Raw genomic sequence first — 27,870 nt, 5'->3', positions numbered from 1 at the left:
TGCGTGTGCCAGTCGACCGACTTCCTCGAAGGGCTCTTTTTGCACAACCACGTGAAGGGTGGAAGAGAGCCAGAGGCGGTCAAACAATGACTTGGCAGCGAAGTGTGAAAGCCATTACCAGCAAACTCAGCTGCGGTGGTCACTGCCGTCTTCCTGGATGGGGCCCCGAGAGGGGCCAAAGCTATTGCCTTCAATGCATAGCTTCTTTTCCACCCCCCAAATTGACAGCCCACTGACAGTGCTGGATTTATGCTCCAACTTACCAGCTCGCGCCTGCAATGCGCAGCCACCTACCCCCTCCCCCAACTCATCGGTGGACGAAACTGCGGCAGCTGCAGCCACTGTACGACGAGCACGCGGTTATTACAGCTGACGTTGATGATGACGACCATAAAATACTCCTTAGCGCACAACGAGAAATGAAGTATGAGGAGTTTGAGGCGGTTTATCAATAGTACTGTAATTTATCCAAAGTACATCCCAATCTTAAAATTCCACATAGTTTTCTCATTATTTAGTCTTAATACTCCATTCCGCATACGTACGTCGGGTGTACTTGCCACACTAACTTGCAAGGAACAGACAAAAAAATGACTAACACTTGCTCTTGTTAGGGAAATAATTCAATGATCCAAGCACACTGAACTTAGTGAAAGAAAGTAACTGGGTAAACCCGCTGCAGCTACTTTGGTATCGGTTACATAAAAAAATAAATCGTTAGGTGGTAGCACTCTTCCGGTGTCTAGCTTCCATGCCACCCGAAAGAAGCAGGAGGGCTGGGTTACTGCCAGGTGTCCCGAACCTAGACAGGGGAAGCTGAAAATGAGTGGTCGGGTTAGAACCATGGGCCTTGAGGTCAGTAAATTTGTGCTGTAACCATTTGAGCCGGTAACGCGTAGACAACAAAGGTCTGCTCGTTTTGTGGAGAGGGTTCGAGTCACTTTCAGAAAAGGGTTTGAGTGAACCGATGGGAGCAATAGCTGGATTTTCCTAACTTAGGAAACGGAGGAAGTGTTTATTGCTTGGCCTCAGGAGCATACTCACTCCGGATATATTTGTCTATCATGGTAACCTGGATTTGTGCAGGTCACGAGATCACATCTAGCTTTATTTTATCGAAAATGCATTCCAGATATTCGCACGGCACCTTTGTGTTTTCGCAGCAGCTTAATAGATGTGTGGAGCGTGCATTCCTATGAAGTTTGCATCTTTAACACAGCTATGTCCATGGATGATTCATTCTGTGGCGGTCAAAAAGCTCATCGGCAGGCACACTGGTTCGAAAGGGGGATCAGACTGAAACCTGCCTGCAATTATCTTCAGCTTTTGGGTCACCATTCAAGGCACCGGATTAAATTTACTTTACATATAACACTACACATAGGGTCTATGTTAGTTGGTGTGCCGAAGTTTAAGTTTAACCAGCTAAGTGTTAAAAAATGACTTATGACCAGCGTTTATGTGTTGCTACGCATATTATTCAAACGTTCGTCCGTATGGCAAAAATTATGCCTAAACGGCTACCTGGGTGGAAATCTCGGAAATGTCCTTTTGGGTATGAGCGACATATGGTTACTGTCCTTAAGAGCTTTGGATAAGTGAGAATATAAATTATTTGCAGTTGTCCAAGGGCAGTATGCCAGGCTGTCAATGGTATGCATGGAACTCAAAAGTTAGGAATTGACTAAATATGTGCTTAGAAGTGCAAGCAGAACTTGCGCTGCTGACTCAATTTGAAGATGATGCGTGAAAGATATTTCAAACCAAATGTACAAGGTAAATATGACGACACATGTAATGATGGACTGAAATGCAAGGAATGCTATAAAGGACACTTATGAAGAAAACGTTAAAGCGTAGGAAGCAGCGGAGCTTCCCTTATCTGTCCAGCTGTATGAACCACACGCACGCATAGGGTAATGATTTTGAATGGAGAGATGCAATAGGGTAGCATTTTACGCTTTACTTTGGTATACTCACTCCCTGGAATATGCCTTCTTTGCGGTAGAAAGATCAAAGTTTTCATCGTGTGAATCTGGCTTAAAGACCAAAAGTAAGGCGATCGTGATTGCTGGAATATCACAATACGAGTATCACTTCGTAAGGTAATCACCCAACAGAGTGGGGATAGGTCAACTGTTCTACCTGGAGGAAAATGGAGCTATAACGTCCGGGGTTCTTTGATTCATGAGCCGACTTTTATAAGGCATATTATAAATTATCGAATCAGTGTTGTGTACTTTTCATACGAGATTCGTTTAAGCAGAACTTTTAACTTCTTTTCAAGCATCACTTGAGATATATATCCAATTTAAATCGGTGTAACTGTACTAGACTAAAACGTTGACACTGAAATGTTAAGGCAAAACCAAAAAAGTCCGCTCAGCATCTAGAAAATTAAGACTACGTAGCTTACGATAGCGCTTTGGAGTTGTTCTTTTGGGATAGTTTTTCGGGAAATCTAAGAAATATACAAGGATTCAGTTCATTATTCGCCGGTCGTGTATCTATTTTCCTTAGAGCGTGACAGATATATTTTTATAACTAGAAAGCGCACGTTTTGTTTGTTATTCACCCATTCATAGTTTTTTTGGCGGAACTAAGCTTTTTGTGATCACCACCCTTGATTTTTTCATCACCACCAGCGTTGGTTGAATCAGGCTTTAAGTGCGTTTTGCACCGTGCATGCTGGTGATGCACACAATAATAAACGGGGAAGTCAACCTACTTCCGTGTCTACTTGTGCCACCGAGTAGACGAAAACTCAAACCAGTGGATTCCGCCAAATGGCAAATTATCAGGGCGAAGATTCATTATGAAGCCAGCCACATGTCAATAGAAACGGTTGGTTCATGGCTTTTGGTGATCAGGAACTACAATCAGTTCGGCTCAGTTTTTCAGTTATGAACGTGGGCCGAATTTCGGTGGTTTTAGCTGCTACAGCTTTTTCAACCGATGATAATAAGATTAAGAGCATGAGGATCATTTATTGATCACAGCGACCCAGCCAGTACATTGAGGTCGAATGGTTCCATTTTTCAGGTGTGGCTTGGAAGTGAGAGCTACGCGATGAAGGTGATGTCTTTAATGCAAGACCATTTTTAGCTGCGTGGCACCCTATATCAATCAGGGTTACAAGCTACTAGCTTCGGTTCTACCATGCGCATCCAGGTAGACGGCAGACACCAACGCTACTGAGTTGACTAGTATGAAATTTCATGTTTCTTTGCTAAGCGACGATCGGTCGCCATTGGCCCGTCTATATGCAATACATTGCTGAGTGAAGATAGCTCTACAATGCATAAAGTAATCTGGTTTACGAAAAACATGACTTTAGCAACGTAACCTTCGGAGTGCGACTAAGTTTCTGAAAAGTTTCAGCTAAGTTTCCGGAAACTATCTGCCGTACCTCAGCATTACTGATTTGAAGCTCCTACTAGACCCGCACAATGCTTCAGAGGCACTAATTGTCAAACACAGAAAGTTTTCAGTCTTTCACATGCAGCAGTCTTTAGTTCATAGACTAGGACCGACCGGGATGCAGCATTGTACAATTCACCCTCGACAGTTAGACTGATGTCACCTAGGCAAAAAAAATTTTAGAGTATGGTAAACGCTACTCTGTGCTACCCAGATTGGGAGGCGATTTCATCTTTCCATATTGTGCAGCTACGCAAGTAAACGAACTCATCCGGAAGGTCAGATTCCTGAAAGTAGCCCAAGAATGCCTTGAACCCACTGAAGCCGGCATGCATCCAGGCCAGTCAATCACTCAATCAATTTCGCAAAGGCCGATGAGTGTTCAGACATGCCACAGAAGCAAGATTAATTATGATAAACTTTCAAGTATTTCGTGGAAGCACGTTGTGCCTCTGAAGACCAGACTGATGCTACGACTCTCACAAAGTGGACCACGAGGAAAAACACGTGTTGAAAACGGTGGGGAATCAACATGTTCAGTACATATTTGGGTCTGTGATTTGTTTACCGGGAAGAGGCAGTTAAAAATCACGTCAAGAAACTGAACAAACTGGCAACCTCGAACTTATTACACAAGCTATCAGCATGCACTGATGAGACTTGGATGAACTTACTTGACCAGTTGTGGCTTAGGAGTATACTGTGCGGAACACGAAGAAAAGGGTTATTTAAGTCAACAAGGGAAAAAGCCTAGGCTATGTTTTTCCGTACGATATACTCAAACGACAAGACCCGAAATCGAAAGAAAAACGGATCCGATTTGGGAAGGACAAAAATGACAGAGAAACATAAAAGCAACTTAGTCTGGATGTGATGCTTCAAAATAACTTTCTAAAGCCTAATACTGTAAATGATATGTATGAACATGCCATTGTTCTGGGTCGTTAGTTAAACTGTAGGTTTACGAATTGGCATCCTGTTATCAATTAAGCAGAGCAAGCAAAGCGTTTCCGAGCGACTCACACCTAGGATAATTAGCACTCATGAAGGGACTGGAATGTTTTCACTAGGATGTTAAACTTGAACAATTCATTCTATAACACGTACGTGCAGTTTTATAAATAGAAGTTTCGACACACACAGTGCATAACAATCATAATTATTTTCAGTAGATCCTATTTATGCACCCACAACAATCTACGCAATGATCATGCACTCGTGAATATAAAAAATGACACTCTTAAAAAGAAGCAAGTGGCATCTTGGTTTCTGCTATATTCATGCAGTTATCCTCAACAAGAAAAAATTGCATGCTTGGTTGCTCATTCAAGTCTTGCCCCATAGCCAGTGCTAGTTTTGTAAAGTTGGAATAGGTAAATTGCAAGTTACCACATGTACCCTGAAGGCCCGACTTTGCTTATAGTATTCGGAAACGCAAAAATATTAGGGCATTCGAGACGGCAAGAAGTATAAATATTCATTTGACAACGAAGTGTGGCCGTTTGCGTTAAAAGTAAAGTTGGGAGTACATATTGTCCTTGGCACGATGGTTGCTTCCAAATTAGTAGCCAAGATTTCACTAAAGGAGTAATCCACGCGAGGTTATATACGAGGTCGTGAGTAAGCTGGTGATACTTGAGCACACCGTGATCCAAAACACTTAGCAGCTAATCAGTTCGGTTGATGTGGTCAAGTTTATGGAACTGTACAATCAGGGAAATCAACCATCATCTATTGTTTGACAGTAGCTTTTCAAGGTGCTCAAGCCACTACGTTTGAATATTTTCTTTTTCAGATTGTAGCTGCTACGGATATACAAAAAGACGGCTGGCCAAGCCTTAGATAGATGATGACAAATTACGGAAAGTAGAAAATATTCAGTTTATAATGGTCACCAAGAAGAAAACCCATCGGGACAACTCAGGAATACTGAGAGTAATTGCGATCGAATTCTGTAACAAAGGCGTACTAGAAATAGGAGGGACATTTTGCCTTCATTCCCGATAATGGTTGCAACATCATAATAAAAGACAGATCAGTATAATGTAGCTTCTTATAAATATGCAAAAATATTACTGTCAAGTAAGCTAAACGTCTCAGTTTGCAAAAAATAATTACACAGAAGTTTGATGTTATCTCCCTGATTTACCGATGACTACAGCCTGGTGAACTAGTTGCTGGCTGGCCCACGACTGCATCGGAGAACGATCGGGGCATGATCAGAAACGCGACAAACCCTGAATGTAGCGTATTTGCAGAGAAATAACTTAATCCGGTTACTGACAATAAATGAAGAAGTAAAGTTTCATAAAATTAAATACCTACAGAAAATTGTGACAGTCTTGTCTATATTCGCCAAAGAACAACTGACACTGCATTTATCGAACGAGGATCTATGTTCACACTCAATGAGGGTAGCCTTATTGTGAGTTAGTACCATCCGTCAACTGAATGTTCTTTGGTCAGAGTTTGATTTAACCGAGATTAATTATGATAAACTTTCAAGTATTTCGTGGAAGCACGTTGTGCCTCTGAAGACCAGACTGATGCTACGACTCTCACAAAGTGGACCACGAGGAAAAACACGTGTTGAAAACGGTGGGGAATCAACATGTTCAGTACATATTTGGGTCTGTGATTTGTTTACCGGGAAGAGGCAGTTAAAAATCACGTCAAGAAACTGAACAAACTGGCAACCTCGAACTTATTACACAAGCTATCAGCATGCACTGATGAGACTTGGATGAACTTACTTGACCAGTTGTGGCTTAGGAGTATACTGTGCGGAACACGAAGAAAAGGGTTATTTAAGTCAACAAGGGAAAAAGCCTAGGCTATGTTTTTCCGTACGATATACTCAAACGACAAGACCCGAAATCGAAAGAAAAACGGATCCGATTTGGGAAGGACAAAAATGACAGAGAAACATAAAAGCAACTTAGTCTGGATGTGATGCTTCAAAATAACTTTCTAAAGCCTAATACTGTAAATGATATGTATGAACATGCCATTGTTCTGGGTCGTTAGTTAAACTGTAGGTTTACGAATTGGCATCCTGTTATCAATTAAGCAGAGCAAGCAAAGCGTTTCCGAGCGACTCACACCTAGGATAATTAGCACTCATGAAGGGACTGGAATGTTTTCACTAGGATGTTAAACTTGAACAATTCATTCTATAACACGTACGTGCAGTTTTATAAATAGAAGTTTCGACACACACAGTGCATAACAATCATAATTATTTTCAGTAGATCCTATTTATGCACCCACAACAATCTACGCAATGATCATGCACTCGTGAATATAAAAAATGACACTCTTAAAAAGAAGCAAGTGGCATCTTGGTTTCTGCTATATTCATGCAGTTATCCTCAACAAGAAAAAATTGCATGCTTGGTTGCTCATTCAAGTCTTGCCCCATAGCCAGTGCTAGTTTTGTAAAGTTGGAATAGGTAAATTGCAAGTTACCACATGTACCCTGAAGGCCCGACTTTGCTTATAGTATTCGGAAACGCAAAAATATTAGGGCATTCGAGACGGCAAGAAGTATAAATATTCATTTGACAACGAAGTGTGGCCGTTTGCGTTAAAAGTAAAGTTGGGAGTACATATTGTCCTTGGCACGATGGTTGCTTCCAAATTAGTAGCCAAGATTTCACTAAAGGAGTAATCCACGCGAGGTTATATACGAGGTCGTGAGTAAGCTGGTGATACTTGAGCACACCGTGATCCAAAACACTTAGCAGCTAATCAGTTCGGTTGATGTGGTCAAGTTTATGGAACTGTACAATCAGGGAAATCAACCATCATCTATTGTTTGACAGTAGCTTTTCAAGGTGCTCAAGCCACTACGTTTGAATATTTTCTTTTTCAGATTGTAGCTGCTACGGATATACAAAAAGACGGCTGGCCAAGCCTTAGATAGATGATGACAAATTACGGAAAGTAGAAAATATTCAGTTTATAATGGTCACCAAGAAGAAAACCCATCGGGACAACTCAGGAATACTGAGAGTAATTGCGATCGAATTCTGTAACAAAGGCGTACTAGAAATAGGAGGGACATTTTGCCTTCATTCCCGATAATGGTTGCAACATCATAATAAAAGACAGATCAGTATAATGTAGCTTCTTATAAATATGCAAAAATATTACTGTCAAGTAAGCTAAACGTCTCAGTTTGCAAAAAATAATTACACAGAAGTTTGATGTTATCTCCCTGATTTACCGATGACTACAGCCTGGTGAACTAGTTGCTGGCTGGCCCACGACTGCATCGGAGAACGATCGGGGCATGATCAGAAACGCGACAAACCCTGAATGTAGCGTATTTGCAGAGAAATAACTTAATCCGGTTACTGACAATAAATGAAGAAGTAAAGTTTCATAAAATTAAATACCTACAGAAAATTGTGACAGTCTTGTCTATATTCGCCAAAGAACAACTGACACTGCATTTATCGAACGAGGATCTATGTTCACACTCAATGAGGGTAGCCTTATTGTGAGTTAGTACCATCCGTCAACTGAATGTTCTTTGGTCAGAGTTTGATTTAACCGGGTTAAGCCGAAGCTGAAATATTCAAAAGATTGTGGACGCCATGGTAACACTTTATGAAACATACGTCAGTCCGGTCATAACCACAGAGCTGCAAAATTTCGATGTTTTTAAACTGTAGAACAAAACATACCAAATGACGAACCATTTCATGAAAATACTGATTAAAGTGACCGAATTCGAAAGACTGACTAATGCAATATGCCTACCTCTTTGTTCCAATTTGCCAGGGAGTCGGTGTCATCGAAACCAAAACCCTTGGAATTAGAAAAACAGACAGTGAACTTTCAAAAGCCAGTACTCACATTTATGTAAATGTTCCAAGGTAAGATCAACATGGCATGAAGGGTGGAACATCATCGTACTTAATTTGAGTGGCATAGAGGTGATATAGTAAGGACATTGTTACATCAGTGCTTGCAAATTTGTCAGACTCAAAATTTTAACCGATCCACGTAGTTCCTTTCGTTAAAGGCGATCCTGTCCGTTTACATGAAACTTGGTCAGGTTTATTATTGTACGAGAATACTTACACCGTTTTTAGTGACTACAGTAGCGTCGTATTAAGGAGGATCATTGAGAGCTGTTTTTCTCAGAAACGATTCAGAGAAACGGTCTGCTCCATGAGCTGGCGGAAACTGACAAACGATCTAGTCCTATGAGATGTACGTCAGCAAACATTTTAAGGCAATTGGCACCGCTCACAGTTTATCAATCCCAGTTAATTACTGTGAAACAATTTTTGCAGGTACGATGAAACACTATTAGCTAATCTGTACAACTGAAAGGTTCATGCACATGGAGCGTCTGAAAAATGCAGACCACTTCAATCTTAATAGTACGAAATGGCTGTCCAGTTTGGCCACAGTACTGCATCCCACCAAGTCGGTAGTGTTCAGAAAGATGACTCGTGGCGGACATGGCTTGCTTTAGGTTAACTATTAAGTCAACTGAAGTAAACTTTGTCCTTTAGTCTTCCGGTGAGTGAACACGTATAAGTAGAAAGAAGGGACCCAGAGGTTTCAGCAGTAGCACTGGGCAGCTAGAACAAAAGTTTCAGTGACACAAATATCACCATTGAGCATTTCAGAGGAAAGCGCTAAGGAAATAAAGATGAGTTTCTGCTAAACGGGGGAAGATAGTGTGGAAAACACAAAGGCCTTACAGCAAAGAAGTATGAATTCCTCGGTGTTCGGTCGGGCAAACGATTCAGCTGTTGGATAAATACGTATACAACTTGATTTAATCCCTTGAAGTATTTATTGAGTCCGAGAATCAGGATACAGGTATCTAAGTTCTTGAAGTTACTTCCTAAATGTGCCCGATATAACGCTGTCAACTTCCGATGAAATGTTTGCGGATCCCATATGCTGACACTTAAGCAGTAGTACAGTATCAACAACGTGAGACGTTGCGTCACAGATTTTCATTCCAGACAGACGGGTAGGCGATACCAGACAAACGGTTTGACGTCAAACAACGGACAAAGTTCAGCTACTTTGTTCGTGACAAGCGGTAAGATATAAATAACGTGAACATGCACTGCGTACTTCAAAGCCTTTTGGTTAGGATTCAATTTTGTCCACAGAACTCAGCGTTGTGTGGTGTGAAAGTTCAAACAACGAGGTTTTAACCTGAAAAAATATACAGGTTTAATTTCCGAACGAAATGTTTGAATCTAATAGACATCGAAAAGGAAAGTTCACCATCAAAAGACGGGGAAAATTCAGCCTGAAGGACTCGTCATTTTTGCGGTCTGCTAGTCGTATGACACTAAACTTCAGAAAAACGCCTACGTGCAGTACGTCTTACCACGGTAGTACTACATCAACAAGACCGACACCACTCAAACGCACCTCAAATATAACGCCTAATGGTCTACTAAAATACAGTCCCTCCGGATTATGTGGTGAATGCGGCTACATTTGAATAGGCTGAATTATTTTGATTCTTTAGTCAGGTAGCAAGCCACATAATGCTCAGCTGGATTGTACGGTACGAACTTCAGCTGACTGATAAGCCGTATACTTAAGAATGATTTTTACGCAAAACAAAGCTGCAAAGCATGGAAGATGCGCGCTTGCCGAAGAATGGACATGGGCGTGAACAACTACGAAGAAATGCAAAAAAGTCACCCGTTATCAGTGAATGGTCAGGATTTTTTTAAACATGGACTCTCACATACCTGTATTCACGCTATTTCTCCTACCTGAAAGCTATAAATATGATTTATGGTGCCCAAATACCGTTTATCTGCACACCATTGATGACACTAACATTAGTGGACTGTAAAAACGTATTTCTGCCTCGGGACTACAATGAATTTATGGCTAAATTGAGTGAATTAATTGAAAGTGCTTTTTATCCCTTTGAGGAAGATGACAAACACATGGTTGACCACCTTAACACTACGGACGTATTGAGCTTATCAACAGTGCAAAAATAGGTACTCTTCAAAATGTTCTATCCTCGTCATCACGGGTGAAGCATTTTTAGGGAGTTTACTTTCGAAATATGAGCTGGCTAGTGCACAATCGATGTTCTTTGGAACAAGTTATTTAAAATTCCTGAGGCGTTATCACCTTTTGATTTTTGGCCCACCGGTGTTCAGAATGGTTATTTGAGTGTCAGGCAGCCACTGAAAACACGGATGCATACTGTGATGTTTTTTTTACAATTCGGCCAGCAAGGTTTCTGTCCAGTGCTAACTCTGAACGACTAAGCACTTCGAACGACCGACGATAATGTATATCCACTTACTCCCACTGTCGACGCTGTTGGTTTGTCACCGGCCGCAGAACATTCCGCATCCTAAGATTAAGATGAAAAATGAGTGATGATCAGCAACGAGTACTAAACAGGCATGTCAGGTATGAATTAAAATGTTCTGTTTGACCTTGTCATTTATTCGGTATGAAACTCGAAAAAGCGAAAATGCCTTGATTACAGTGAGAGGAATGGGGACAAAAAGCGTGTGATATTGTGCAGATGCCATATCGCGTTTGACTGGAAACAAAAAAAAATTCTGACGACCGTTGAACACCAAACGATGGTTAATCTGTATCGTAAACGACAAGTCGCTGGCAGTCTTTGTTGCGTATGCGGACACATGAAGTTGGGAACGATTTTGCAGCACGAGGGTATATTATTCCCAATTTATTCCGGTTTTTGTTATTAGACTGATGTAGAATGAGCAAACGAATCGTATGTTATTTGGACCCAAGTAACGGTTTTATCCAAATCATGTACGGCAGTGAAGCAACAGTGTTGAACACTGATGTCACGCTGTCGATGATGATGATGATGATGATGATGATTCTACCTGCACGCTTACATTTCGAGAGTGATCAACTCACTTGAAAACCCAAAAACTGATACCTTGAACAAGACCCTGATTCTTTATTAAAACAACCTGCTGCGTAGGCATGAAAGACCTGAAGGTTATTGGATGACACCAATACGACATCAATATGACTGTAGAGAACACGCGAACTAAACCTCATTAGGGAATTTTCGACCCAATTATTTTTGCACGATCAGACGGCCGAATGTATAACTGGAAAACTACACCACATGCAGAATAAACAACTCACGAAATCCAAGGCCCTAATATTCTCTCCTTTATCGGACGAAAGGTAACGAGAGCACTGTTCAATTTCAGACGTGCAAAGAAACGCAAACACTGACGCCAATTGTGCACACAAGTTTCGAAATTCCAGCGGGAAAGATCTACCATTTTCGGCTCATATATTTTATTGAGTCGTCTTTGGATAGAACAGAACGCAATATAAATAGGCTGTGCTCGTGGCTTGGGCGTATAAAGCACTCCATAGATTACTGTAAAAAGGCTTAGTTTCTCTATCATCATGCTGAATGCAGGAGAGCTGTACTTCCGTGCATCTGGGTGGCCGTTTTGGGCGGTAGACAATGTAAGATGACGTCTTCGTCTGACCTGGTTTTTTTTAGAATGGTGGCAACGGACTTCCGGTTGGTGAGTTTGCGCTGCAAAGGGAGCCAATCATTTGCTCTCCGGACGGGCTTACCAAAGCATTGCACTTTTTAGTTATACATCAAGCTGTGACATCTGCTCAGTTTCATTTACTGCAACTAAAATGTTGGTACCAAGTAAATATAGTTGCTACCCTTAATTTATTGATATTAAGATGACCTGCTTGCCCAAAAAACCTTTTCTTCAATGAAGTTCCATCGTCGCTCTGAGTAATTGATTAATTGGTTTCATTACTCTGACATTCCCGAGTCCTGTCACTTACTATTCCAAGTTACCTTGTGATTTTGTCAATCTTTGAGGCAAAACGTTCGTTGTGAAAATAATCAATTCACCCAATTGGGCCGTCGTCATGGCAGCTAAAAAATTTCAGTATACACCGTACCCTGTCGCGGATCTCAACCACAGTGGCATGGTGAAGGACAAATTTAAATCACGGAAGTGTTTTATCGCATATATTACATAGAACGGTGACTGGGGGGATTCTTGCAAAACGGCTTCAAGGACACGGCAATAAAGGAGCAACACTCCATGGTGTACTATTGCACAATGAGAGTGAGGGCGATTGGCATGTTGCGATTTCAAATAAGTCCACCGGACTTTATAATTTGGAGAAATTCAGTACCACCTTGGTAGAATGTCATTGATGCATAGTCAATAGTCTGCAATGAGAGTCAGATCGCGGACACTTAGCGCCGCCTGTCCGTGCTTGCTGTATGCAGTTCATTCATCCATCATGATCAGTGGACTATCGAACGATTCATTGATCAATATTATAAACAAATGACCGTCTTACGCAACCGCTCCGCAAAACTCCAGTGGGGTAAAGAAACTTAGGAAGCGTATCTGAAAAATAAACCTCTTTATGATTCATACTCCAAAACAAAGTAGGCAATTTAATGGTTTCCAACAGTTATCCAACGTGTGGCCATAATTTTTTATCTTCAATTAAACTTATTTTTTTATCATTCTAGCCCCAGAAAATGTTCAACCTATAATCAAAAAGGACTTTATAACGAAAAAGTGAATCGGGTTTTTGCCATTATAAGCACGGTACTGAGCAGTAACAGCAGCAATGATCTCGAACTATTTCGAGTACAAGAATCTGTGCATGTTTTATAGTTTTCTTAGATGTCGGACTACCACAAAATAATTATCATGTGCTTGAATCTGGAACTCAATCGGGCAACTTTTGAACAAAGTTAGCAACATGGAGATAAAACCATTGGTGTTTAACCAACACAGGTAAAACGTAGATGAAGTGCAAATATGAATCAGGCAAGGAGTGGTAAAAGAGGTGTAGAAGTTTGCGTCTGAAAAATGCTCGGACAGGAGCCACGAAGTCACTCAGAACACAATGTTCTCCACCCAGAAATTAAGAATCACTCGTGCGGTGGTTCAGTAAGAGTTACGAACTGGAATGTGTTTTCACAAAATTATGAAGAAACCGGTTACCTTGGTTATGCAAAGTTATGTTGTATAGAAATTATTAAACATTTCCAGCATGTGGTACTCCATGCTGTGCGTGACCCTTGATTTGATTTCTGTTGCAATAAACGATCATTGTTAGTAAACCTGAACTTAAAATTATTGCCTGCAACATAAAAACCCCGGTTATGAGCATAGTTTCCGTAGTTAAGGCTTGCTTGAATGTGAAACAATTTTACGAGTTACATGTGGGTAAAAATCTCAGAGTGTATAACTCAAAAGATCGGCATTACTCAGGTAATCTAAACGTGCGGCTAATCCAAATCACACCAAGCATAGACTAAGTGAAAGTAAGCGGATGGAATGACTTACACGATTCTTCAGTTCTTCAAGTTCTTCATGGATTTTCTGTAAAACGAAATAAAAAAATTAGATGGCACTGGCTAGTTTCTGTTGGATAAATTTCTCAAGAGGCGTGGTTAATTATGCCTTGTAACAAGTTGACCTTACGGCTACTGGCTTCAAAGGTCAGGGAAAACAGAGGAAAAAGTGAACTTTTCGTAAAATTCCTGATTTAGTGAATTGAATGGGGATTAAAAATGACGTTTATAAGGCAGTTAAATTTCACTCTTGCTGCAAGATCACATATTATGCATGTTTCAGCTTTGATGCTATATCAGTTTTACAAATACCAATCCGATTTTGAGCTGACTGTATTCCGATGAATGCATTTGCGAACATTTGCCACGGATGTCCAACATAGTTTCTTTCGTATTCGAAGCGTTACTCTTTCAGTATATCTCACATTATGCACAAAGCGATTTCTAAACTTCATCTAGCAAACGAGGTGTTTTCAGATACAATTCCGAATCCTAGACGCAACGTAGGGTATTTAAATGTCTGCTTTAATTTTAAGAATGTTATATAGATACGAAGTCACATGTAAAGACGCTGATTTCACTTCGCCCATCACTCAGATTAAACTAACTAGCATTTGGACATCTCCAACCAAAAGGTGGTGTAACGCCGACAACCAATTGTCGGGACCTAGAACCAGAAATCAATAGCAATATTGAACGAAGGATAATATTCGAGCTTGGTGAATGAATCGAAAACCAAATTTATAAAAAAATGCGAATTGTTCTTAAAAATAGATCTTGAAACCTTCGAGGACGTACTTCATCCGATCCAATTTTCTCAGTGCTCTTATTCTGTAAGAAACAGAAAAGGGATAAAAGGCTAGGATAAAACCCTGCACGAAATCAACCGCTAACGGCCTGCTGTGCTGAGCTGCGAGCAGAAGCCAAACCAATGCAACACACGACACTGCGCAGATTCACTCATATCCAAATTCTGAAATCCTCAAAAATGCCCAAAATAGGAAGGATGAAATAGACCATTCTACTGAAACAAACTGGGGAAAGGGTAGCTTCAGAAGCTGAAATCATATTGAGACCCATCCACTGAAATGGCACATTCCAATGTGTAGGCTTGTCTTGGATAATGGGATTATATAAACCTGTTTTCGAAGTGTATGTTTTGGTTGAAATCATCAAGCGATCAAACTGAGATCCGCAGAAATACAACCACTGTGAAATGGTTACGAAACTTCTTTGGAATAAAATAATATTTGGGGGAAAATGGAGCTTTTGACACTTCACGCGAGAACAAGGAGAAAAAAGCTGCTCGCTATTTGGCTAGCAATTAAACTGATAACCTCTGTAACAGACATTTCCCGCAAGATCGATTAATATACAAATAAGCATAACAGCCACTCTTCAGTGAAACAAGAACAAGAAACTTGGGCTGTTTTAAGCCACTTCTACTACGAAATAAAAAGAAAAGAAGAATACGGGATGGGAAGTTTCGTAGCTGTGTAGCCGTTGCGGAAGGGAATATTCGAAATTGAAGTTTGGCTATAATGTGGTCACCAAACTGACTTAACAACGCAGGGTAATGCATTCTAATGCTGAATATATTACAAATAGTTTTCTCCCGTGATTTATGCATATAACAGCAAGTCATGCAGTGCATCGTACACTATGAACAAGACTGTTTGCTTTGGTTTGATCGGTCTTCATCGCACGTGATTTTAAGTGTTGCTGTGTTGCACAAGTACACTAACGCCACGCTGTTTGCTAACACATTTGCTGTAATTGTCAAGACTTCATAGATAATCACATTATGCGGAAAGTGAATTTAACGTTTTTAAAGCTATTTGGTTTATTTCAACATCCCTGAACAGATTAGAAACAATGGGGATTTTGAAGATTTTTGACACAGTGAAGGTATTACTGATAATAGTTGAAATGGCTACGGAAGCAACGGGTTGGCCGCTTGGTCATTGAGTGGTCTTTATTCAGTCTCTTCGTACACTCGTGAAGATTACGCACCCATCCAGCTTGCGTAAAAGGCCACAATTACTTTCGTATTTGGGAGCATTCAGAAGCCCTGAAAAACGGGTAATTTTACATTACATTAGCAATGGTGTTGCTGTCAGCAAACGAACATGGATGTGGTTTCCTTCCATTACCCTTCGTAGAGTAGGAATGATGACCAAAGCCTGGCTGTCAAATCAAAGTCCGATCCACAAACGTGGCCCTCACACGAAAATATTGAAATTGATTCTAATCACGTAGAACAGTGTCTCTAATTTACAGTAAATAGTAAGAATTATTTGACACCGGAAAACCGAAGAAACAAAATCTTTTAGGCATCTAACCAATTTTTTCTCTTTACTAGTACCATAACTTCCTGATGCGAAAATAAATAGGAATAGGTGCATTTAAAACCCAACTACAAGCTCTACACAGCCAGGTGAATAGGTTCCCACCAGACTGAGTGGAAGTTTGAGGAAACTAGCAAGGACGATGACCAAAAGAGAAATGACAAGTAGTTAGCCAGTGACCAAGGAAATACGTGGCGGCGAGGCGAAAAATTTGATTGTCACTTATCCATCTGATGTGACCTTTGCAACCTGCTGCCCATTTACAGCAAAAACATATCTGATACATCATACTGCGTCAGACTGGCAGACATGGAATGCTTGCACGAACCTTACACTCTTTGGATATTGATACTGTTGTGTATTTAGAGTGACTAAATAAGAGTGATGACCCTTAGGATATATGTCCGTTATCTGACCGGTGGGCCTTATGCACCCCACTGCCTATCGACAATAAACAAAATAACGCCTTTCCAAATTCACGATATCCTTTCTAATATGGGAGTTTTAACGTCCATAATCTATGTCAAATTGGCAAACAGGCAATGCTCGCTGATACCTTATACTCCCTTGAAATTGATATCTCCCGTCTCCGAAACATGCATACAAGGCCCAAGCGTGGTAATGAATCTCAAAACGCCAAAGACGAACTCAGCTCTTTCAGATTTCTCCCCCCATGTGTCCGGTGTTCCAGACCCAAGGTAGAAAGCGCTTTGTTGGATTGGATCCCAGTTAATGGTCGTCTTTGCGCTGTTCGGTTATCCAGCTCAATCAGGCTCACTACCAGTTAATACAAAAATCAGTGCGTCTCCGATGTTTACCATTGTCCCAACAGACCAGATTTCTGACGCCCAGAAAGGCGCTTTTTACCGAAATTTTCCAAACAGACTCGTCAAGCAATGACCCTATCATCATTGCGAGTGATATAAATGCACAGACAAGTTGCCTGAGTACCTGGCGATCAAATCTGGATGGTCAGTTAAGAGTCAACGTTCACTGCACAGAAAAAGGTGAGCGAGCATTCCAGTTTTTCTCCGATACTCAGCTGTTACTACGCACTACGAATTTTTAACACAAACAGTGGCGACATACTACCCGGCGACAATCCAGTGCAAACGGACCCATTGACCTAGTTAGGTGACGCTGCTATAAACCACCACTGGAAGGTCACACTGAATGCTGACGCCTTTTCTGCGTCACACATCTTGTTCCTGATGAGCCTGCCTGACAATCTTTGCCGAGCAAAAAGACGTATGCCCATCTTTCATTTCTGGAAATCTACCATAGCTCACCATTTCCATCTCAACTAATTCAGTTAGTGTCTGCAACGAATCAACATAGTATTGATAAGCTACAAGCCAATTAATCATGGCAAAATTTGAAGGGACGCTGACGGCGTTCAGATCTGTCCTCTTGATCTTCCTGATATATTCAAATGATCACTGAATGTGGCCGACATTGCTAAATTTAAATAGTACCATTATATCCGTAACAGCAAGCAAATGAATATGACGTCGCACACCAATCCGTCAAGCGTCAAGCGGTGAGAGGCTGAAGAATGACCAATTCCATGGACAACAAACGTTGAAAACAGCAAACGTAGAACTAGTGACACCCCATACCGTCTAGCTCGATCGAATGGGTTAAAAGCAACAGCCAGTGAAGTGATACGTGAAAAAAGATATTATAGTAGTTCACTCCCAGAAAACAATAAGAAGGAGTATTTACACACTTTGAAGAACAGCTTGGCTAGCCTTCTGTTAGCTACCGTCTAGACCTTGGAGACAGTGCATTCATGTAGATGGATACGGAAAAATAGAGAAATATAATACGACATAACTTCTATGTGGAGCTATAAGGCACCATAACCGGACAGTTTACATGCAGCCCGGTTCAAAGAAGGCTGAGAATCCCTGGCTAGCCACCTGATAAGGCATACTGGTGCTATAAGGACGACAATGAGTTCACAGATTTGGACAGATCAATAAACATGCATAGCTTTAAGAAGATTAGGTGAACACCACGGGAAACCGTGATTGTATTGGTGTAGCGTGGATGCGGGTATCAAAGGAGCTGTATTTCCCCTTTCGGCTATGTGCTGAACATGCAGCGTGGGAGGTCCGTGGAGGTCCTGCAAGAGGATGCCCTGGCCACTTGTTCATTCTTCAAAAAATTCTGAGACGGCGGAATTGCATCCAGTCACCAAAGATAGCCCTCTTCCTTGACCTGAAGGCTACCTTTGTCTGTTGATCATAGGGCACTACTAGAATTTCTATGCAGCAAACGTGTTTTGCAAATAAATTGCAAATAAAATTTTTGACCATCCTCACCATGTCGATCTCCTTAGGTGAGTGAGAGAATATTGTAGGCTCTCAGCTGAGTTCACTCAATTTAGTGGGAGAGGGTGAGTCTGTCTTCTTTTCTGTTTCTATTTAACGTCATCATGGATATGGTCATGAAAGATTTAAACTCAAAAAGCTGTTAGAACGCTTGTTCACAGTTATCGAGTACGCAGAGGATATAACTGTTCTTGGAACTGACCTCGAGAAAATGTGAACAATATTAGGCACTCTAGGTAATTCTGCCTCATCGTTTAATGGTCGCTTCAGATTTGCAAAGTATATGGTGCTTCTACAAGACTAAGTGGGCTCAAACGTGAGAATCATTCTTTCAGGTGAGTCGATTGAGGTAGTAGAAAAGGTTGTCTGTAGCTGCAATAATCCAAGATCCGGAAGAAATGAGTATAAACAGTGGCGCCTGTGTAACATCAACCTGTCCATCAAGGGTCAAGATCTTAATGTTTTGGTGTGCTTCATATTGGTATACGGATGAAAATACGGACGGTTGCGATCTGTAGACTTTGGAAAGCCTTAAGTGGTGATGCATCGGAGACCCCGGAGGATCGTTCAATTGTGAACGGAGATCAGATCAGTAATACCGAAGTATGTCGGATAGTTTTCTAGTGAAGCTACCTGAGGTGAATGAACTGATCTTACATCACAAGTTGTGGTGACTTGGTAATGTGATTTGTATTTCAGTCAGAGGTCAAGCGATGAATCGGCTGCGAAAATAATCAGTAGCACTGGTCATTTCCATTTATCTGAATGGAAGCATTGAGATGTGATTGAGATAAAATTGAGAAGCACTGAGAACACATCAATTCGCAAAGATAGACCTGGCATATTTTCTTTCTTATCACATCACTAAGTGACAATAATGAATATTTCTCATTTTTTGCGGTGTGCATCGCTCCAGAGCAGTACTTAAATTTGGATGTTAATCCCTTCGAATTGCGAACACAAGAGCTACAGGACTGATTTCCGCAATCCTCAAAATGTCAGCGTAATTACGAAACTGGAACTGTGGTTTTTTTTTCCGGATGATGTCGGGGATTGATCCAGAGGGTAATTTAAGAACAGCTTCAAATCTTTATACTTCTATCCACATTTAACAGCTTTGATATGAATTATCACAGAAATGTTTACAATTAGCAAAGTCTCAGGCGCCTGAGTGTATTAGTCCTGAGCCTGCTGAGTAAACATATAAAGTCAGATGCAACGAGCGGATGAGCACGTCCAAAAATACTGATTATTAGGCACGGATTTCATGAGATGATGGACCCTTGATTTTCTCAATGGCGCTAAATGTCTAAACTGGGGAAAGTGCAGCTAGAGATGCTGCTAAAACGGTCAGGAGGGTGTTTGTAAATGTAATCGGGAAATATAAATTAATGAACGTCCGGTTATGAATTTTAGCTATGTATAAAAATTCCGCAGCAATTCTGTTAATATGATCACAGAAGACGGGTATGTAGGCTGTTTGAATGAGAACGTTGCAACCACTCCTCAACACAGCAAGTGCGCATTCGTCGTTTTGTTCGATGACAATGCACCTAATAAAATGACCCAAATAACAATCATTGGATATCATATCTCACTCGACAGAAATGAGATTGCATTCAGTGAGAAATAGAGATGTATACTCAATGCGTCTTTCTGCACTATTTCCTGGAAAGTCAGGCACGCCCAGATCAAACATGGCCTCATCCGCTGACAGTAAGAAACGTTAAATCTAATTCTGGATATTGTGCTACCTAGGTCGCCCTACAAAACAACCTCACATATGCTGCCAAAAACAAGGAAGAAGGTACAGAAATGGGTAAATCATGGATCAGATTTGACCACGACTTGAAAACACTGAGGATGTCAAGGACTGTATGTCGAAAATAAGACATACCCCTTCCAGTTTAACATAGTTTTGCCTCCGATGAGTCGGAACATTTAGGCATGCAAAGTTATGTAGGGAGAATATTGATTAATTTTGATCTTCCACATCATAAAAACCTTCACCCGAGAAAAAATAAATGAGAAAATATTATGTGCAACTTCCGGCTCACTTAGAAGTTTTAGGATACATTAGGTCTTTATGTGACAATCAAATATTCGGCTTTTCGTACCAAAAAAGGTAACACATGAACACTTGGAACGCTGTATAGACTGAAATTTCAGTAAAGATGGACAAGCTGTTAGAACCAAATAGAATATGACGAAACTCGTGGTATAATCGATCGACCGATCCAATTTGAAAGTAAAGAGTGGGGCAGTACCGGATGGTACAGGGCGGATTTGGTAGCGAATCAACATTTACGGAAGGAATGACGTGATAGACTTTATTGGGTATGCTTTGGTAAATGCACACGTTGCAAAAATCAATACGTTTGTCCATGACTTAGCTAAAATCAGAAGTCATAATTTGTGGAATGAATACCCCAGAAATCGAGTAATTCGGGAACATTGTCGACCATTTCTGCGCCCAGTGTCAGGATTATGAGACCACTCCCCATATTCACAAAATACGTAATCCTTGACAAAAGAATGAAAGAATTTTCGGTAAGCATATACAGGGTTGGAAGCAAATCCGTCAGTTAGCAGTGAGACAAAAGTTCAATCCCGGTGGATATATCTGCCTCATTTCCGGGAACCCTTCTACATTTCTCCACCTTTTTGACATTTAACTTTCGACTTAAATGGTTTCCTATATTGTTTTCAGTTTGATATCCTTGTTTTTTGCTAAAGATGACTCGCTACTAGGATAACCTCGACATTCCGGAGCTTAAGGTAGTATGGGTTTCTCAAAAAGCAGGATGTAAAAAACATAACAGTGAGCAAGCTTAAATACTGTATACTTGCATCATGTAGGTAAGACGATTGTATGTTCGAGTGGATGGCTGCATTCAGGTGGTAGTTACCATTCGGAACCAGAAGCGGCAGAATTCTTATTATTGATGTACTGAGCGTTGTTATTTACAAGTATTATCATATAAAACAAGTGCCGACGTATGATTAGTTTAATGGCAACGTCATCTGAGGTGGATCGACGTAGATCCGCCTCAGATGAAACGTTCGAGAATTCTGAAAACCGGAAACCCCATATCAAGTTACGGTTAAGGACCGCTAAGGAAGAGTGTCTCAAATCCCATCCGTGGCCCAATAATAGTGTGTAATAGATTCAGCCACTTGGACAGAAGCATAAATAGATTTGTAGCAGCGTTATCAAGGATCTGCTGCTGCTGAATCTATGTAGAGTGAGGTCAGTAAGTTCCAAAGAATCCTAGATACTTATTTTTCAGTAAGCATGCGTATACTTTGGTAAAACCTGCTTGAAAGCTAAACGTCTGACATATGTGCTTCAACAACTACGAAAGGGGTTTTAGTTATGCATCCGGATTCGGCCATGACATTGTGATAGTTGAGCCATCCACTTTATTTTTCAGGTGCATCTTAACTTTTTTGTCGTACATTGGACCACAAGGGAAAGTATGGCCTGGATATTTTTAGGGAACAAATCAGACCATTGTTGCCATGGGAGAGGCCGAATATAGCTAAACAATGAATATGGGCAGAAGACAGCAGAGTTTTGTTCAAATACTTCACCTAAAATTTTCTGGCAACAAGTATTTCTTCACTACGCAGATTGACCTATGGGGGCTTAAATTTTAAGCAGTGTTGCTCATTTAAACGCGGCTCGCCATTACTTAGACTGAAACTGCTTGACTCTGCATATAATCATGTTATTAGTAACTCCATGCTATGCAGCTAGAACCACTGTACGGCAAGTACACGGTTATTACAGCTTTGATGATGCCATACTACTGAACATATCACACCAGGTTTCTTTTTATTGTAGGTAAAAGACCGAGATGAGTTTCAGATCAGACCTCTATGAAGCCCAAGGTCGTGTCATCCTAGTAAGAGTAATGTTATGTCTTTACATTAAAAGTGGTGCAACTTTCAACACTATCGTACTGTTCAATTTAAAAACTTAATACCCATTGGTTATTTTCGGCATTAAGAGTTACTTATTGGATTCAACTTCAAAAAAACAGTTTTGTCTTTTTTTCTGTTTTGCAGAACTGAAAGGCATTATTCCCTTGCTGGAAGTACTCATAAGTAGTGTTCAGCATTTGGATCTTTCAAAGTTTTTTTTATCACTGCAAGCTTTTGAAGACACCAATGACATCCAGAAAAACATTCCTGCTTGTGAGAGTGTGTTGCGGTGGTAGGTCTAAACTTTTGAGTAAGCATTGCTGACTCCCGTACAAGGCTCTTGGTGGACCAACGTGGTCCCAAAAGCACTTCTTGTTATTTATCAAACCTTTTATTTTCTTTACTAAATCCGGGTGCGGAAGTTTAGTCTATTAAAAGTACATAATTTCACCCAAACTCTGTTACAGTCACATGTGAAACACGTTCCTTAAGAGAGTTCATACAAACTTTTGGAGTGCGTCCATATCAGCTGCGAGTCGTGAGGTGACACCACCGGAAAACTACAGTGCCTCATTTCCATTCACTCTACTTTTCATGGAGCTTACATGAGGGAACTTAAGTATACCGGTTTGTTAAACAAATGTAGAGGTAGTCCTATAGTGGAAAATAATCTTCGTATAAATACTGCTGGCTGTTCGATGAATCAAGGCTACGCTAAATAATACTATTTTGTAAGGACATCCTTAGCATGCTGAGCAAGACAGCTGTGTAGTCTTTGGAAGAAGGGGGTAAAAAAAGAACTGCATTGACAGCAACGGATAACCGGACAAAAACACGGTCAACCAGATGGTTGCTGTTTTGTTCGCAGTACGATTGCAAACGTTTCATCACCAACCAATTGGACGTCATCAGTGCATTTTTAAGAAGCGGAGTAAAGCGAAGCGATGGGTCAGTGGGTCAGACAATGAGCGCTGAATTCGGCTCACAGTTAACCAATCAACCACCCATATATTTCGCAGTGTATATTTATATGTCATCCTCATCAAATGTAAAAACAGCGTACCAAACGTACAATAGCTATAGCTACCAGTTTGTTTGATTTGGAGAGTGGGTAGATAGTTACGTATTGAAGCGGGTAGCTAATATAATTGGTGCGCAAACAGTGGTGTCAGTGGATTTAATTAGGGATATGAGGTCGAAGTCCGCATGTCGGAAAGGTCCGTTTGCTTCAGTCAGCCATGCAAAAGTCGGGGGACTGCAAATTGACAATGATCGTTTGCCACAAGCAACTCCTGAGGTAATAGTGGATCTATGGTTTCGTCAGCCATAAACACCCGGACTAATAACGAATGTTCAGAATGTTTATCCGACTATTTATCTATGCTCACGGAGGATCTGCTAACTAACAAGGATTGAGATTGAAATCGAATACGGAAAAAAGTTAATGTTTGTGAAAATAAGCAGACCTTCACCGCGATATTACCAGTAAACAAAGACATACTGATTAGGTCAAGTGAATTGAGAGATCCAGCCTGACGTCATAAAGTGACACGCCGTAAGTAGAAGTAACCCTTGAAATCGCAAAGCAGGTCGTAAGCACAGAAAACATGACCTCAGCTCGTGCACTTAATCCCTATAGATTTCTAGGTTTTAGACCATATTTGGTCTGCCGACCGGTATAAGTTCGGGATTTAATGCACAAAGCTCTTGACAGGTGTAAATGCCTGGTTTCCTGCTCATAGGAATTTGTCTCTCTGAGTGACCGTTCAGAAAGCGACTATGGAATAGCCTGATTTTGGCAAGGGGGTGCAATAAAGTAGTCTTTGGGCCATGGCACCAACACACTCTGATAGGTAGCCAAGGTAGCCATTAGAAAACCACGTGATTTTTCGACAAAGCACTGTTACAAACTATGCGACTGGTCGAGACCCATTAGAGGTTTTGCGCAGTCATTCCCATAATTTGGTCCCAAATAAGAGACATCTTGTTAGAATCCTGGCTTGTAAGCCTTCAAAAACGCCACCATCAAAGTTAACGGGAGAAAAATTCATCAAAAAAGCATGCAAAAATTAAACATTTGCCAATGTTGCTTGTTTATTCGACCGGTCTGAGCTCAAAGTCCTCATTTATTCACACTACTGCAGAACACTGACATAGGAGCTGCCCACTCAAAGCATACTTCTGTTTCATTTGCTGCAGCTACCCAAATTTATCGTCAATAACATTTCAACAGATGGCGGTTACTTCAGTAAAACCTGGGCAGGTGGAATATATGCTGGTAGACTCAGTATCTCATAGACCGTATTTAGGTTTTGGAAACAGTTCTGTTGAGAATTCATCTTCCCGTGTTCCGTTTACTCACACCGACCTGGGTTCCGGTTTCAGCACTGTGATACAGCCTAATAAAGTCAAACATAACACTTGATGACACTAACAACTGCCTTATCAACCGAAGGGTAGCTGATGACGCTGCACGTGAACGTTCCAACTGTCATTAGTTTTAGGGAACTTCAGGCAATTTGTGTTGCCCGGCCAGACCAGTTCCCACTAATCTGTGGTTATAATGTTTTCACCCTAACTCCCATTGTTGTCCTTGAATTTTGTGGGTATAACTGAGTTGAAGTATCTCTAAAGGAAGATCACTCTCCAAAAACGCACATACCAAACATTCTTCGTCAAATTTCCATAAGATTGTTCATTTTTGGGCAGGGCGTCCCGTACCTCCTCCAGAAGTATGCAATCCTATTCCATGAGATATGGTTTTACACCACAGGATACTGAATAACCCCCAATTTTGAAGGGCTATCTGGTAGTTCTCAAGGGTTGCTGTACGAGACACAAGCCGGTCTATTCCTGGCCTAGCTGGACATCCAGATAGATATTGTCACTGGCCTCATATTACAATGAACAAAACCATACTTGTCTTTCTTCTTCCTATGACAGTTGATTTTCGTGACAGTTTTATTTGCCACTTATTGTTGTTTCATGCATAATGATTGCAACGCGGTGAACGAAGCGCATAACCTTTACAGTGTGGACAGAATATCGGTGCATTCATGAATGACCATAATTAGACAAACCAAGTACAATATATAAAGAAGAAATAAAGGACATCGAGATAACTACAGTGAAGTTTGTGGGGACTGTGATTGATCGATGCCTATTTCGGATTGATACGACTTGCGTTTAAATGAATTCGTGGTTTCCGTTTGCGATTATGATTCTCCTTTTTAAAAAACGGGAAGAATCCGCAGACGACATAAACAGAAGCCTTTCAGCCCATCAAAGAAGACAGTAGCAACAAACTCTGATGAGAATTAGACAACTCCAGAGTGAATCCATCATGAAGGGTATAATGACCAACTCAGCGCAAAATTTACGAAAACATACTTAGATATCATGGGTTGAAGAAAATAATGCTTGGACAGAGTCAACCCAGTGAAGAATAAACGAGAATTTCCTCAATATGGTCACCGCGGGTGTTCTGTAGGAAAAATTAGCTTCGTTCCACCTGACTGTGGACAAAAACGCTGGAATACAAAAACTTTGAATTTAAGAATGATAATCGTTCTACGTAGGATTGGCGTTCTATGGAGAACAGTTTTGCCCTTATCATATCAAGAATGACTTTAGTAAGAACTACACAGATGAATCAGCTATCAATAACGAGCGTTTCGCAAGAAAATGAGAAAACTGTGCATGTTAGATCAACCCTCATCTTTCGTCCATCACATTTTGCAATGAAGTGCAAGTAGGGCTGAACACGACTCTCATTTTTGAAATAGTACTAATTGAAAGTATACACAACCATAATGGAAAACTGGAGGCCGATGTCAATCAGTTTGCCAGAGCATTTCAACTTCTTGAATGTGCAACGGCAATTTTTTGGTGATGACATTGTTAGATGCTAAGACACCAGGAAAAACACCTTCACAAATCGTTTGAAAATAGTTTCGCAGCCTACACAAGAAGGGTCATAAAAAGAGTTATTACGTGAATTAGCACTGTTCCACAGCTCTCCAGTTCACATCTAGCCCTCAAGAAACTTTCAAGGACAAAAAATGGAAGCAATTTGTACTACAGGATTAGTGGAGAAACTATTGAAGGCAGCGTTCGCCTCGTTAGGAAATAGTAACGAAACCCTAAAAAAATGACGCCAACTTGTTTGCACTCTCTTTTGATCACATAACTGGTCAGCGGCACAATTTATTCATTTGATATTGATACATTGTAAAAAACTATGAAATTTGTAGCCAATGGCTCAGGGTATGGATTTGGCAAGCCACTAGTGGCCGTGCACGGTGACGAACAGGAAACTTTGAAAATGACAACACAAGCCCTTGTCTGATCCTAAAGAAATGTCTGATTTATTGATTTTGAAATCTGTGAGGAGCAGAAGCCAGCAAGACTGTGATATGTGGTATACACGGAAGCGATTTGTAGTTCCGTAAATAAACACGGTACGATAAAATAACCGTGACAGTTAAGTTTGCTAAGTTTTTCCACTAGTGTTTAGAACGAGCGTTAAAACCATATTATACTGAGATGATTCTGTAGGCCAGTGCACGTACAAAGAATGAAAGCCTTGGAAGAAACTAGATTTCAGCGAAAAACACTCATTTGCAAACTAATTTGGTTTTGCGAGAGACTCACTTGGAACCCAGCTGAATCTCTCGTTTGTGATGTTTTCAGGCAACTGAATGTGTTGCACCAGGTCGCCTCATGTTTCAGTCGCTACGCTATTCGATATATCGCGATACATGTATATTCGTAATGCACTTTTTATAGATTTCGATGAAATTAATCAGTAGTTGCTGAATTCCTAAAATTAGTCTGAGGGATCAGGCGCTACCCACGACTCACCTATTTCGATCTATTTCCGTGTTCCGTGCATTAGGTGGAACGTGCAACATGCAAGCATATGCCACTATGTAGGCACTGCAACAATCGAAACCACGTGACCAGTGCCACTGCTGCTTCCTTGGCTGATACTATTCACCGGATTAATCCGGTCGAGTCATCCAGTTTAAAATGGACACTCAACAGACAAAGCATCCGTAATTAGATTACGTCAACCGATCCCACTGTCACAATAATTGTCACAAGAAAGCGGTGACCATTCAATGATACACCAACACCTTAGGTCAAAATGTCGCTGACAGAGGACCAATTTGTCAAGCTATTTGATTGATTGAGGATGTCGACCAGTTGTCTCGCAATTTGCTGTTCGTTTACGTCCTTGTATTATTTGCCGGTGAAGTTTCATAACACAGAGACACAGACCTGATATAGGTTCCGTATTCACAGCTAATGACAATGCAGTGTTATGATCGAGTTTGTTCAAATTTGTCGACTGGGTTCAGACAAAAAATGGAGATAAAGGTCGTGCTTGGTGCAATCGCCGCTGTTATAAGAAACCAAACGCCTAGTTCCAAATATCTGACTACTTTTTTTGTACGGCAGGTGG

At 40.8% G+C, this 27,870-nt stretch overlaps 1 protein-coding gene across 1 annotated transcript in view; it reads right to left on the bottom strand.

Moving 5' to 3' along the window:
* Nucleotides 1-27,870, bottom strand: part of T265_00235 (hypothetical protein) — a gene marked incomplete at both ends in the record, with an annotated part of 69,074 nt that overhangs the window by 22,290 nt on the left and 18,914 nt on the right. The window contains 4 exons of the mRNA XM_009163943.1: nucleotides 8,188-8,235; nucleotides 10,739-10,789; nucleotides 13,785-13,820; nucleotides 14,591-14,623. Coding sequence (XP_009162207.1) covers nucleotides 8,188-8,235; nucleotides 10,739-10,789; nucleotides 13,785-13,820; nucleotides 14,591-14,623 — 168 coding nt within the window. The remainder of the gene's footprint in view (nucleotides 1-8,187; nucleotides 8,236-10,738; nucleotides 10,790-13,784; nucleotides 13,821-14,590; nucleotides 14,624-27,870) is intronic.

The sequence above is a fragment of the Opisthorchis viverrini genome, assembly GCF_000715545.1.
Source record: "Opisthorchis viverrini unplaced genomic scaffold opera_v5_2, whole genome shotgun sequence".
NCBI classification, from domain to species: Eukaryota; Metazoa; Platyhelminthes; class Trematoda; order Opisthorchiida; family Opisthorchiidae; genus Opisthorchis; species Opisthorchis viverrini.
The sequence above is the reverse complement of the archived record's forward strand: the minus strand, read 5'-3'. Positions and strand labels throughout refer to the sequence as shown.